Genomic DNA, 15,075 nt, shown 5'->3' on the forward strand with positions numbered 1-15,075 from the left:
TCCGTTCCTCTGAAATCCCTCAGCATCACACATTTGCACTCACCTTCCTCAAATCTGTGCCTCGAGGTCACCTTCCTTGACCTTGCCTTAGGTAATACCCAGACCCATGGCACCCTCATCCCCCTTACCCGGGTTTATTTTCCCCCCTTACCAGGAATTACCTTCTAACATACCAGATAATTTACTTATATTATGTTCCATGTCTGTTTCCCCTGCTAGAGTAAGTGCTCCAGGAAGGCAGGGGTTTGAGTCTGTCTTGTTCATTCCTCTATCTCTAGCACTGGGCACGGTACTGGGAATATTTAGGAACTATTTAGTAAAATAGTCAATGTTTAGTAAATGAACAAGTCCCGAAGGCCTGGCGGGAGGCACCTTGCTCATGCTGCAGCAGGGGCGGGGTGGACGTTAAACCCTCCGTGGCTCCTCTGCAGTTCTTAGTGGTGGAGGGTCAGGGACAAGCTACATCTGGCAGCATATGGTTTGGGGTGGAATCACTACCAGGGAGGAGACAGCTAGCAGTGCTCATTACCTAGCTGGTAGCTGATCTCCATTTTTCATTGTTTTCAAGCCCCTGGATCCAACCACGCCTGAAGCTTCAATTTTATTTTTTTAAATTTATTTTTTTAATTGAGATATAATCGACTTCTCAGTGTACGACATAATGATTTGAGATATATATCATGAAATGATTGCCTGCTTCTGTTTTCATTAACACCACTGGGGTGCCTTCCATCCCACTCTCAGTGGTTTCCTGCTCCTACCCCCAAAGCCAAGAGAGCTGCCTCGGGCTGTGTCCCTCCCACAGCAGGACCTCACCCCCGACCCCCTGCAGGGCCCCGCTGGCAGGGTCGTTCATTGTCACACTCAGGCAGGGCCCTCCAGAGAGCAAGAGAATAGCTCCCATCCCCAACACTGTCAGCAGTGACTGCTGAGACAGATAACAGATGAGTGTCCCAGGGGAGCCAGTGAGGCTAGGAGCCGGCTTTCCTGTTTTGGTTACATTGCAGCCCGCAGGGAGGGACTGAGCCAGCTGTGGGCTGACGTTGATAGTTAGTGTGTCCGGGCTGCCTCTCTCTCTTTCTCTCTCTCTCTCTCGCTGGGAAAACACCACAGGCTGTCTGTGGCCTTCCCAGCTGGTGCAGAGGGAGGCGGAAAACACACAGGGCGTTTATTTATTTATTGATCTAGCCCCCTGACCTGCGCTGTGGGGGCTGAGCTGACTCAAGCTGCACACGTTCTGTATACAGCGCAGTCAGCTGTTCTCCTCACTCACAGATGCAGGCTGGGGTGTGGGTGCTGTGAAGGGTGCTGGGGGCAACTCAACCCCGTGGATGCACAGAAGTTTTGTCTGGCCAGGTGAGAAGGGGCACTGCCTGGGTCCCGGACTAAGTACTGTTGGTACTACAGGCCCTGGACTCCTGGGGATTCGCTAGCAACCAGAGACCCTCTCTGGGCTCCGTAGGATGCTCAGGGTTCCCTAACAAAGGGAAGTGGGAGAACTTGTAGACTGCGTGGTGGGTAACACTGCCTGCTTGCCATCCATCTGCCCTTCCTCTGGTGGCACTGCCAGCCTCCAGCCACATGTTTGGGTGAGGGTGACCTCGCCACCACCCAGAGGGATGGCGAGGGTGCATAACGCTGGCCTGGCCAGAGTGACTGGCCACCGTGATTAGTTCAGGGATGGCATATGACCCAATTGGGTCAGTTGGAACCAACTGATCATGTTGAAGGAGAAGCATTTTCTTTGGTGGGTGCCCCTGAAGGGTGCCTGGAACTACTGTCACCATGAGACAATGGTTCCAGCAAGGTAGAGAATGGGAGCTGAAGGTGGCGAGAATAAGCCTCAGGTGCCAAGGACAGGTAGAAAGGGAACGTTGTCTGCCATGCCAGTAAACAAAGAATGTTGCTTGCCATCAAGCCACGAGCCACTGCAGTCACCCCCAACAGTGCACCCTGAGGGGCATTTGGGATGGATAAAAACAGGAAGCATTCTGTGCTCTGGATACTGGCCTTAGATAGTTCAGATGCACATCTAAGGAATCATTTCAATGAGACCAGATTCTTGCATCTTTCCATTCATAGAAAAGCACTAAAATCATTAACTTAAGATATCTGGGGCTTCCCTGGTGGCGCAGTGGTTAAGAATCCGCCTGCCAATGCAGGGGACACGGGTTCAAGCCCTGGTCTGGGAAGATCCCACATGCCATGGAGCAACTAAGCCCGTGCACCACAACTACTGAGCCTGTGCTCTAGAGCCCACGAGCCACAACTACTGAAGCCCGCATGCCTAGAGCCTGTGCTCTGCAACAAAGAGAAGCCACTGCAATGAGAAGCCCACGCACCGCAACGAACAGTAGCCCCCGCTCACTGCAACTAGAGAAAGCCCGTGCGCAGCAACGAAGGCCCAATGCAGCCAAAAATAAAAACAAATAAAATAAATAAATTTATATTAAAAAAAGCTATCTGTTTTTTGTGATTAGCAGTAATCTTTTGATGTTAGACTACATGTTTTGTTTTGTTTTTCCAGCCAAAAACTCCTATGCATCCTGCTTCCTCCCTCACCTCTTCGGAGCAGTTCCTCAGAGCTATCTGAGAGGCTGTCTCCCAGGCTAGAGTCCTCAGTAAGGTGCCTATATAAAACTTAACTCACAACTTCTAGGTTGGGCATTCTTCTTCAGTTGGCAGACATTTTCAAGCTCCCGGATCCAGCCATGCTAGAAGCTGACCCTACCCTGGGGTTTTCAATGACATGAGTCAATACGCTTCCCTTTTGCTTAAGCTGGTTTGACGTGGGTTTCTGTTCCCTGGCCACTCAAATGCACCTGATGAAGGGAACAGGTCACTGGCTCAGCATTACAGGGGCCCCCAGGCATCATTTTTTACCCTGGGAAACTTTGGGGTCCCAGGCTGACAAACGCCCTAAGCTCCCTCCTCCCAAACCTACATGCCAACACACAGGGTACAGACCAGATCACCGTCTCTCACATGCAACAGGCACGGGCAGTCCCAGAGCATGCAGATGCAGGGACCCAGTTCCGAGTACCGAGCGGGGAGGAAAACTCTGAGGTAGGCACCTTGACGCCAGCTGATGGCATACAGGTCCCCCAGAGTCCGGCGGCGGCCCACGGGCTGGGGCAGAGACCAGTATCTCCATGAGACTGGACGGGCAGCATGTGGAGGCGAAGGGCAGAAGGCAGAGGTAAGAAGAAAGCAGTCCCAGTGTCTTGAGGCAAAGGCGGCACCAAGCACGTGCTCCCTCTCAGGAGCAATTATTTCTGCGTCTATGCCACGCCCCAGGTGTCTCAGAAGGACCAAATTCCTGAGTACGAACCTTGAACTTGAGTGAAGAGCCACCCAATAGACAGGATGCTATTCCTAGCATGATTATCAAGAGGCACTAAGAGAAGCCCTCATGGCAGGGGGAAGAAATGTACAAACCCTTAGGAAAATGTGGTCTCTCTCCCATCTTCTAGCTGTGTGACCCCGGGCAAGTGTCTCTACTTTCTGAGCTTCTTTTCTCATCTGTAAAATGGGGACAATAATCAGTCCCTTACAGAGACACGCCCCGTGGTAGGAATCATTAACTGTCTAAGGGAGCTAGAGTTTCCACGCAGCACATGACTACCCCTTAATCTGAGTTGATTTTTGCACTTTCTCCTCATTAGCGCCGCCCCTAGAGCCTGGTGGGCCCCACAAACGCAGAGCAAAACAAAAGGCATTTTACTCTGCGGGTGCTGGCTGCAATAAAACTAAACGCAAACCACATATGCTTTTTTTTTTTTTTTTTGCTAACCTTTGAGCATAGAAATATCCCTTCTCCTTACCCTCTTTTCTGTTAAATACATACTCAAGTGGCTTTGTGTTTTCTAAACAGTCAACTAAAAGTCCCAAGTATTCAACCCTAGGTAAGGCATAGCTCTATGATAATAACTGTTCCTAGTTATTCATTGTTTTAGGTTCTTTGCCAAGTGCTTTGCATGTGGGATCTCATTTAATTAAAAAAAAAAATCCCATGACGTAGATACCATCGTTTCCATTTTCAGAGGAAGCGGCTGAAGCATAGAAAGGTTAAGTTGCTGGCCCAAGACCACTCAGCCAGTAAGTGGGACAAATTCAAATTCGGTGGTGAGAGTCAAGTTCAGGTCTGATTCCAAAACCCTCCCGTTTATTAGCTAAAGTGAGCTCATACTCTAGATTGAGGAATGCTCCTGGGGGGAAAGGGGGGTTGGCTGAGCCTTAAGATTTCTGACACAGCGGGAACCACTCTTTAGGAGGGTCAGCTCTGATCCTGACACCCAGTCAGGGCCGTTAAACCAACACAGAAAGCAGCCAAAGCAGAGATCTTTACGGATGGCTTCAGATGTCTTGTAAATGAGCTTGGAGCAGCCCCAGCACCTTGGCCATCAGGATAATTCAAGGGAGGAAGAGTGAGGTGTTGACAGCGATCTGGCTGGGGGCCGTTGAGGTCCCATGGAGGTATCAGGGCCCCAGCTCCAGCCAGGCTCACCTGGGTTGGCTCCCCAAGGCCCCTAAGAAAGGGCGGGCTTGCTCTGCCCCAAACCCAGGGCCTGGCTTCATGTCCACAGGCTCTAGTCTAGGAGGCTGGGAGGCAGAGGCTGAAGGGAAGGGATTGGGTGCCGCCGGCCCTCACGGTCTCCCCAGCGAGCCCGAGGCCCCGGCTGCTTCCTACCTTCTTCAGGCTGTAGGGAAAACTCATCCTGCACACCATCCTGTCCTTCGAGGCAGGTTGCGGGGACCCAGCCTTGCTCTTCAGCCGTGCTGACGAACCACCAACCTGGGAAAATGAGAGTGCAGACTGATATCAGTTGGGTCAGGTGTGAGGGCCGGGCGTCAGAATACAATATTAGATTCAGCCGCTGCAGGAACCAACGCTCAGCGTCAGGCTCAAAAGTCTCCATTTTATTAGTAGAACACAACTACCCATGTGAGCTGACTGCTAACTGCTAGAGACAGGCTAACAGGAAACCTGCTCTTGAGCCTGGGACGGGGCTGTGGAGGGGAGTCGGGGATGGGGGTGGGGAGAAAGGTTGTCCTAAAGGAGGAGAGCAAAGAACGTAGCTCCCTTTGCTAAGGTGTGCAAGGCACTCATCGTTTTACTTGCATTCTCTTTTTTTTTTTTTAATTTTATTTATTTTTTAATTTATTTTTGACTGTGTTGGGTCTTCGTTTCTGCGCGAGGGCTTTCTCTAGTTGCGGCAAGTGGGGGCCACTCATCGCGGTGCGTGGGCCTCTCACTATCGCGGCCTCTCTTGTTGCGGAGCACAGGCTCCAGACGCACAGGCTCAGTAATTGTGGCTCATGGGGCCAGCTGCTCCGCGGCATGTGGGATCTTCCCAGACCAGGGCTCGAACCCGTGTCCCCTGCATTGGCAGGTAGATTCTCGACCACTGCACCACCAGGGAAGCCCCTTGCATTATCTTATATCATCTTCACATTATCATCCCTACTGCACAGACGAGGAAACTGAGGCTCCAAGAGGCAAGGCTCGTGCAAGTTCACACGGCTTACGGCCGAGCTGCGACTCGCACCCAGCGCTCTCTGATACTGAAACCACTGCCCTCATAACTTATCTGAGACACGGATTTTGCATCTGTTCATGTCAAGGTAAATCTGGCCGCAGATATAACAGTTTGAGAGGCCGTTCACTGAGACTCAGGCCCTCCCATTTTAGAGAAAGGGCTCTCATGGAGCCTGTGGTAGGCAGAATAACAATGCACATGGCAAAGGGTTTGAATTAAGGTCGCAGATGGCGTTAAGGTTGCTAATTAGCTGAACTCACAAATAGGAGGTTATCCTGGCTTATCTGGGTGGGCGCAGTTTAATCACAAGGCAGGCAGAAGGAGGGTCAGGGGGAGATGTGGCTGAGGAAGGAAGGTACAGAGAGGGGCAACACTGCTGGTTCTGAAGGTGGAGGAAGGGGTCACGAGCCATGGGGTGTGGCTGGCCTCTAGAGAATGGAAAAGGCAAAGCAGCAGATGCTCCCCAGGCCTGCAGAAGGGAACACAGCCCCAGCACTGCCTTTTTTTCTCGTCCACTGGGGCCCATTTTGGGCTTCTAACCTCTAGAACCATATGATGATAAATTGGTGTTGGTGTAAGTCACTGAATTTGTGGTAATTCGTCATAGCAGCCACAGGAAGTTAATACAGGGCCCAGCTGGCTCTGCACTGCATAAATGGAAAAATAGGATCTGCTCCCCAAGATCACAAACCTCCAGGCCCCGGAGACCCCAAAGGAGAAGAGAAGGAAGGGGCAGACTCTGGACTAGCTTCCTGGTCTTACAGGGAGGCCTTTGCTTTTGAGCTCCCTGAGGTAGAAGCCACTTTCTGCTTTACTTGACTGGGTGCACGTTTTAAAATACACGTTTTGGTGGCTGGGAAGTGTGTGTGCGCGTGTGTGTGTGTGCGTGTGTGTGTGTGCATGCACGCACACATGTGTGTGTGTGTGTGTGTGTGCGCGTGTGTCTGTGTGAATGAATGGGGTTGATAAACCTGCAGAAAACCAGAAATCAGAAATATGCCATATATGCCTTCCTAAGGACTCCTATTTGTAGGTATCCGCGCGGGGTTAAGGAACGTGTCACAACAGCAATGACAGTAAAGATGCGCCAGACTGTCTCAGTGCTTCGCATCTACTACTGACGGGCTGAGTCCTCACACCAGCCTGTGAGCTGCATTCTGTTACTGCCCCATTTTACAGACGGAGAAGCCAAGCTCAGAGACGGGCAGTGACTTGACCAAGGTCACAAAGAAAGTGGCAGAGCCGGGATTCGACCCAGACCATCTGGCTTCACAGCCTCAGCTCTGAACTACTGGCACAAATGCCTCATACATTGCTGGAAGGAGAGTAAACTGGTATGGCCGCAGTTTGGAAGCAGGTCATTTGGCTGTATCTTAACATTTAAAGTATGCGTATCTTATGGTCCAGCAGTCTTCTGCGTATCTAACCTAAAGAAACACTCACCAATGTGCACACAGATATACTGTTCATACTAAAGGAAGATATGGCTTATAGTATGCCATATTTTCACATAGTATGCAGATGTTAAAAGAATAAGAGCTAAATGTTGACTTAAGAAAAAGCATGTTGCAGGTCAAAATGTATAGAATGATACACCACTGGGCTTCAAAAACCTACAAAATTATATATAGATGCATGAAATACGATGTGTATGTATGTGTGTACATACAGTTATATAAATGTACGCATGTGCACATATATGTATACACACATGTGTACAAATGTGTACACTGTGTACATACATATATACCTGTATAGAGTTTTTAAAAAAATAAATAAATTTATTTATTTCTTTATTTCTTTATGGACGCGCTGGGTCTTTGTTGCTGCGCACGGGCTTTCTCTAGTTGCGACGAGCGGGGTCTACTCTTTGTTGCGGTGCGCGGGCTTCTCATTGCGGTGGCTTCTCTTGTTGCAGAGCACGGGCTCTAGGTGTGCAGGCTTCAGTAGTTGCAGCACGCGGGCTCAGTAGTTGTGGCGCAAGGGCTTAGTTGCTCCGTGGCATGTGGGATCTTCCTGGACCAGGGCTCAAACCTGTGTCCCCTGCATTGGCAGGCGGATTCTTAACCACTGCACCGCCAGGGAAGTCCTATCCCTGTACACATATTTATACACATGTGTGTATACAGTTATCAAAAAGCATTCACCCCAAACTGATAGAAGGGCAGTCTGTGTTTGGAAAGGGGACTAGGCCTGAAGCTAGCGGAAAAAAATAGATTTTAACTTTATCATTAATGTTTCAAGAAGAACATATCCATATATTACTTGGGTAAGTAAAAGGTAATTGAAAACAAATGTTGAGTTTGTTGGCCACTTGAAGATCCGGACATATGCCTTTTCCCTGCTGTCCTCTGGACACACCAGGCTTGGCCCCCACCCCATCCTGCCTCCTCCCCTTCTCCCAGCAACGTGTTCTTCCTGACGTCGCTCAAGCTGGCAAAGCAAAGCGGGGTGGGGGTGGGTGGGTGCTCCCTTCTTCCATCCCCACAGAGCATCCCAGTCATACCCACAGACTGCCTGTACTCATTTCTAGGAATTAGAACGTCACATGGCCTCGGGGCCAGCTGGAATTGGTTAGGAACTCCAGCTCGGCAACCTGTCACAAGATCTGGGGTGAGTGACTGAGTCACTTGGACTCTTGGTGTCTTCAGCTGTGAAGCAGGGATAACAACTGCTGTACTGTGTAATCAAGAAGTTTTGGTTGGCTACTGCTCATCTCCTGACTAATGGGAACATGCTCCAGAGGCTGCCGGAAACAGTCTTTCCCTGTTTGTTGGACCTTAACTAGCCACTGGGGTATCACGGAGATTGGCCCACTAATATTGCTAGTCAATGTCACATTTTAGCTACAACAAAGCCAGTGGGGGTTTAATGCCACTTTTTCCTGGAGAGGATCCACTCATCCCCTGCTCCTTGCTCTCTGTCTTCAATGGTACCAATGCCCTATTGCAGCTAAAGAAGGCAAAAGGGAAGGAAACGCATTTTGGGTACCTATGTGCCAAACACAGGCTTAGGCCCTCTCTATGTACTGCCTCATTTAATCCTGGAAGCAGCCTCCTCAACGAAGTGACCTGGATGGCTGTGAAATGCGGAGTTCAGGTGGAAACCCAGGCTAAGTGTCTCAGTCACATCACATTCTGTCCCGGCCAGTGTACAGGCAGACCTCGTTTTACTGTGCTTTGCTTTATTGTACTTCACGGATAATGTGTTTTTTACAGATTGGAGGTTTGCGGCAACCCTGCATCAAACAGGTCTATTGGTGTCATTTTTCCTATAGCATTTGCTCACTTCGTGTCTCTGTGTCTCATTTCAGTAATTCTCCCGATTTCAAACTTCTTTATTCTTATTATATTTGTTACATGATCTGTGGTCAGTGATCTTTGATGTTACTATTGCAAAAAGATTACGACTTGCTGGAGGTTCAGATGATGGTTAGCATTTTTTAGCAATAAAGTATTTTTAAGTTAAGGTATGTATATTGTTTTTTGGACATAAGACTACCGCACACTGAATAGGCTACAGTATAGTATAAATGTAACTTTTTTTTGCACTGGGAAACCAAAAAATTCACGTGACTCGCTTTATCGCAGCGGTCTGGAACCGAACCCACAATATCTCTGAGGTCTGCCTGTATGTGGCCAGCGGTCCCTCTGAGGGCAGGTGGGCTGAGGCAGTGTGTCCATCCCAGCAGAGCCCACAGCTGCCAGAACCTTCACGGGGACTCCCATGGTAGCCAAAGGCAAACCAACAGAGCAAATCCCCAGTGGAGTGCTGGACTCCGTGTCTCCGAGCGCTCTGAAACCAGAAGGAAGGTTCCTAAAATGTGAACCTCAGGACAAGTCGATAACCCCTGACCCAACAGGATGCTGGTGAGCTGTGACCAAGTGGAGTACTCAAGCACTGTGATCAAACAAGGCCAGCTTTCTAGGAGGCCATCAACCAGATCCGTGGAAACGGAGCAGCCTGGATTGGCCATTGCAGCGTTTGCACTCCCAAGCGTTTCCTGTCCCAGAGGCTTGGTGAGAGTGCAGGGTGGAAGGGAGGTGGTCTAGGTCTCCTACCTGACTCGTTCTTCTCGATGATGTCTACCACTTGCCCCACGCTGAGGCTGATCTCCGAGCTCTCCTGCTTCTGGTAGTCTGCCACCACTACATACTGCTCCAGGACCATGGGGTCCACCGAGGTCAGGTCGCCCCCTGGGGATACAAAATGCCAACACACAACCCATGTGTGAAGGAACAGGAGCCGGGGGTGGGGTGGGTCAGGAGGACATTCCAAATAGAGAACGAAGCTGTGACAGGACTTGTCTCAGGGTCACCTCATCCATTTATTCTTTCATTCATTTGCTCACTCAACCACCAAAATTTACCAAGTGTCTGTCCTTGTGCAGGCACTGTGCTGGGCACTAAGGATTCAGAGTTGATGTGGTACTTGCCCTGAAGAAGCTGACAGCGTAGTGGGAAAGTTCATTCATTCCTATCCATCCATCCATTCATCCATCTGCCATTATTCACCCATCATCGTCCACCCAACTAAACATCCATTCATCATTCATCCAACCAAACATCCATCTGTCTAGCTATCCACTGCCATCCATCCATCCCAAATCACTCATCTATTAATTCACGAAGTCACCAGTGATGTTCCAAACACTCCTTTAGATGCTGGGCATACTAAAGTGAATGAAACAGACATGACTCCTAGCCTCGAGTAGCCCAGTCTAGCTGGGGAGAGAGACACGTACACAAGTATATATGATCGCTAAGTATACAGGATAATACTAGTTTTTGACTGATGCATTGCTGGAAACAACCAGGTTGCCAGACAGAGAATGAGTGGGAAAAGGATGCTACATTAAATGGAGTGGTCAGCAAGACCCCTCCAGGGAGGTGACATAAAGCAAAGACCTCGGAGGCAAGGAGGCATGAGGAGAATGGGGACAGAGTGGTGCAGGCAGACTGTGGGATGGGAAAGGGCCTGGAGCCTTCTAGGAACTGGCTGAAGTCCAGGAATGAGCAGAGGGCGGTCCTGTATGAGATCACCCTGGCAGGCATGGGTCAGAGCAGGCAGGACATGCTGGGCCAAGGCAAGAAGTTCGGATTTTTTGAAACCCTGAAGTAGAAAGCCACTGAAGGGCTTTAAGAAGGGAATGACAAGATTTACATCTTTAAAAAGACAGTTCTGGCTGCCACATGGAGACTGGATTACTGGCAAGAAAAAAAGCAGGAGACCAGATGGAGGACATGGTGTTTGCAGACAAGAGATGATGGTAGCTTTGGACCAGGGCAGGGGCAGCTGGGGAGAGGAGCCCCTGGGGAGGCCATTTCCACAGGATGTAGCGCTGTGTGGCCCTGGTTAAATACCAAGACATATCTGATAAGTAAATGAAAAGATATCACAGAATATGGATGATGTAAAGGGACATCTGAGTTCAGACACTCCAGAGAGAGGGGGCAGCACTTTTAGAGCAGCAGCTGAATGTGATGGGAAGGCAGACTGGCTTTTGTGGCCACTGGGCCCTGGTTTTCTGAAAGTCCTGATTCAAAGGATTCCCTTCTATTGTTTCCATAAACCACTGAAATATCCATTTATACATTTCTGTGTCCAAATACACCCATAATGAGCCAATTTTGTGCATCTGTTCCCAACTCTGTTGGGTAGTATCTTATTGAAATTGGCCATGGTGGGAGTATTTACACCATGGAAAATGGCAAATGCCACAAAGCAGGGCTTCCCATCAGAGAGCTGGTCGTGAAGTATTTACCAGCACGCCGTTGCACCCCAGCCTCTGGCATCTAGAAGCGGCACAAAAGCCCTCTGTTAGAACCACGCGTTCTCCATGTCTGATGCGGAAAATCAGAGCAGGGCATTGCAGCCGGGTGAAGAAGGGTCACCGCTTCTTGGCTCTGTGACCATGTTCTAGCCATTCACCCTCCCAGGCTGAGGGTAACGGAGGGAAATGGGAGGGCCCCAGGGCAACTCTGCCCCTTGCACCCTGAGTGGAGAAAGCATGAGAAGAGAGAAAGAGAGGAGAAAAAAGAGACGGCAGATGTGGGATGAAGGCTCAGAAGTAGATTGGGAGGGAAGTCGCCCCACATGAATGCCTATCACAGGCTATACACTGTACATAAACTACCTCGACACAACTGCCCTGGAAGGTGGGTATTACCACCCCCATGTTATAGACAAGAAAACAGAGGCTCAGACATATCAGGTGACTTGCCTTAGATCTCACCGCTACCTGGTGACAAGGCCAGATCTGAACCAGGTCCACCTGGTGGCAGTAGATGAGGAAAGAAAAGATGATAGGAAGGAAGGCTAGTCTGAGATCTTGCTCTCCTACCCCACAGGTCCCCATGACCGCCCCCCAAGTCTTATGTCTTTGCAGCTCTCAGGGTCATCTTCACTACTGCCAGCCTTCTCCTCCTCTGTCACCTCCCACCCAGGTCAGGCCGCAGAGCTGATCTCCTTCCAGCCTCAAGCATGACAGACCGCCCAAGACAGCCCGGCTACTTCAGCGGTTCCATCTTTTAGTGGCCCCAGAGCAGGCTGGTCACTGCCCCCTTTCTGCTGTCCCTCTAGACAGTGATCTCTTGACTGTCTCCTCAACCCCCCGGCACTGTGCTTCTAAGAGGTGCTCTTGTGTGAATGAGCGCAGGCAGACGCGCTCCTGGTCACTTGTCCTGGTCATTGTGAGCTTGGGACACATTCCCCAGTGAATGCAATACGTAGAGACTGGGGTCCACAGTTTTTATCCCAGAATATAATCCGCCTCAGGGCTCAGAACCCCAGGAATGCATCTGCCCTTCTGTTTTAACCTCACGCGGGCTGCATCCAGGTAGCCATGCTTCCCGGTGCCTCAACTGGAGACAAAGAACTGGAGAGTGGAGAGAAGCACCCACTTCACAGTCAGGCTGGAAGCTGAGCCTGCTGCCCGGGTTAGTGGCCAGAGACAGCCCAGTTCTCCCAGGCAGGCGGGCCACTAGTGGGCTGGAGGGGCCAGGACGTGTCTGTGTTCACGTGTGGGCAATCTCTGCTGCCCCTTGTGGCAGCCGTCAGGATTCCCTCCCGCAGAGCCATGGGTCTGATGTGGGAGGACCTTCTTGCTAGGACTCCATCACCTCGCTTCACCCACATCCTCACTACGTCACATCCTTTTCACCAGGGTCTGAGAAAGGCTTCTTGTGGCCAGGGGTGTGCAGGTGGGACACCCCGTGATGGGTCTCCATCCTGCCCCTCCAGTCCGTCCTTCATACTGCAGCCAGAGAGCTTGCTCAGAAGTCACAAAAATGGTCCATTTTTGTGCAAGGGAAGCTAAGAATATGTTTTTATACTTTTAAAGATTTATAAAGAATAAGAAGGAGAATGAAAGGAAGAGGAAACAAAAAATTATTATTAGTGACAGAGTCTGCATGGGGCTTGCAAAGCCTAAAATATTTACTATCTGGACCTTTAGAGAAAAAACATTTGCCAACCCCTGGACTAGAACTTGAATGGCATCTACAAAGGCTCAATAAATATTTGAATGAAAGAATGAATATTTTAAAACAGCTTTAAATGACTTCCAACCTCAGGGAGACATTCAAATGCCTTCTCTCACAGCACTTACAACATTTAATTTTGTTTACGTATCTGTCTTTTCTACCAGACTGTGAGGTTACTTCCCACATGGTGTTGCCGTGGTGGAAACGCCTTTTGCATTTCCTGGGGACCTAGAACACTGTCAGGCACACGGTAGGTGCTTAATAAGCATTGAATGAATAACTGTGTCTTGTTCACTCAGCACAGAGATTCAGTGAACATTTGTGGCGTGAATGAACAAAGGATGAATGGAGACACCTAGGAACCCTTCCCGCCCTACACTGCTCAGGCCTCCTCCTGAGAACACACAGCGCTGAGTTACTGGCGGGCACCTGTCTATCTTACAAGCGACCAAAGGCTACTTGTTGCCTGTAAGAAGGGACAGAGACTTTGGATAAGTCAAGGTCCACTTAAGCCAGGTTACTCTGTCCAAAAAGTTCAATTGTTGCTACCTGGCTTTAACAACTGATGGTGGCCCAGTTGTACCACATACAATTCCCAGGATTCTGATCCATGGGCTGATCTATTCATTCCTGCACCAGCTCTCCTAACCAAGCTGCCAACTGACTTGGGTTAACTATGAGCAGGGAGAGGAACTGGGGGACTCACTGCGAACAAGACATGAAGCCAGGAAATGAGGAGGGCAGGGAACAGGGTTGAGCATTCTAGGCTGGCACGAGCACATAATGTGCTGGTACAGGGCTCAGGGCTGGTACTTCTTCCAAGACTTGCTCAGGGGCCAGGTCTGAGCCTTACATATCCTTCCTGTTCTTCTATGACAGTAGCTTTTATTTCTATTTATTTACTTTTTGTAAGAATGCATTAGCACTGGGTTTTTTAAAAAAATATATTTATTTTGTTGAGCCAGGTCTTAGTTGTGGCAGGTGGCCTCCTCAGTTGTGGCTCGCGGGCTCCTTAGTTGCAGCTTGCTGGCTCCGTAGTTGTGGCATGCAAACTCTTAGTTGCGGCATGCATGTGGGATCTAGTTCCCTGACCAGGGATGGAACCCAGGCCACCTGCATTGGGAGGGCGGAGTCTTAACCACTGAGCCACCAGGGAAGTCCAACAGTAGCTTTTAGACTAGTTTCCTGCCATTAAGTGGCTCAGAAAAGAGTGCATGGAGTTGCTTTTTCAGGATCAGTTCTTCCAGGGCAGGTTGCCTTCATTTTATCCAGAGCACTCAACTTATCAAAACACCATTCATTTGATCTACTAGGAGTCTCAAACTAGGCTACATAGACCATTTAGGTGTTAGGTGGAGACATCTACTGGTGGAGTGTGATACTGCAACCAGGCTCTATAATGCATAGTAATTGCAGTAGCTAAAAGTTGACGCAGCTAGAACTAAGTTCTAGGAGCTACAAGTGTGAAATCAAAGTATTCCTAGATGAGAAATGTCATTCTTGTGGTCCAGCAGGGAATAAGAGGGAAGGAAAAGTCCAGGAGAAGGGAGGAGCTTTGACAGTGTAAGTGTGATTTTATCATTAAGGAAGTGCTATGAAATATTCATGGGACTTCCCTGGTGGTCCAGTGGTTAAAACTCTGCACTTCCACTGCCGGGGTCTCAGGTTCGATCACTGGTCGGGGAAATAAGATCCCGCATTCCATGCAGCGTGGCCAAAAAAAACAAAAAACAAAAAAACCCCAAACAAACATAAAATATTCGCCAAAGGTAAAGTGCCTCACCTACCACAGAATTTTTAAAATGATGAGTAATGGTAAGATAGGCCTTTCTTCCTAGAAATTCACTATACTGCCAGTCTTGCTGAAAGAGCCAGTAAACAAGAGAATATTCCAATAAGTAAATGGTAGAAAAATCAGGAAGAAAAGGTGCTCCTTAAATAATCACACGATCTGTGAAATTTTGGTGGGAAGATTTTTTTCCTGCAGAATGAGCAGGATTTGAGACCACGTTAGCCAAAGTCTGCAGGAACCAGCCAGGCAGTCAGCCACA

General features: G+C 49.4%; 1 protein-coding gene across 7 annotated transcripts in view; it reads right to left on the reverse strand.

Annotated features, from left to right (window-relative positions):
• The window catches only part of SH3PXD2B (SH3 and PX domains 2B), a 114,220-nt gene that overhangs the window by 22,736 nt on the left and 76,409 nt on the right, over positions 1-15,075 (reverse strand). For all 7 annotated transcript variants that reach the window (XR_004525944.2, XM_033853564.2, XM_033853567.2 and 4 more), the window contains 2 exons: positions 9,602-9,736; positions 4,691-4,795 (listed from right to left, as the gene is read on the reverse strand). Coding sequence is in view for 6 of the 7 variants with exons in the window: in XM_033853564.2 (XP_033709455.1) it covers positions 4,691-4,795; positions 9,602-9,736 (240 nt within the window). In the remaining variant the exon portion in view is untranslated. The remainder of the gene's footprint in view (positions 1-4,690; positions 4,796-9,601; positions 9,737-15,075) is intronic.

The sequence above is a fragment of the Tursiops truncatus genome, chromosome 3, assembly GCF_011762595.2.
Source record: "Tursiops truncatus isolate mTurTru1 chromosome 3, mTurTru1.mat.Y, whole genome shotgun sequence".
NCBI classification, from domain to species: domain Eukaryota; kingdom Metazoa; phylum Chordata; class Mammalia; order Artiodactyla; family Delphinidae; genus Tursiops; species Tursiops truncatus.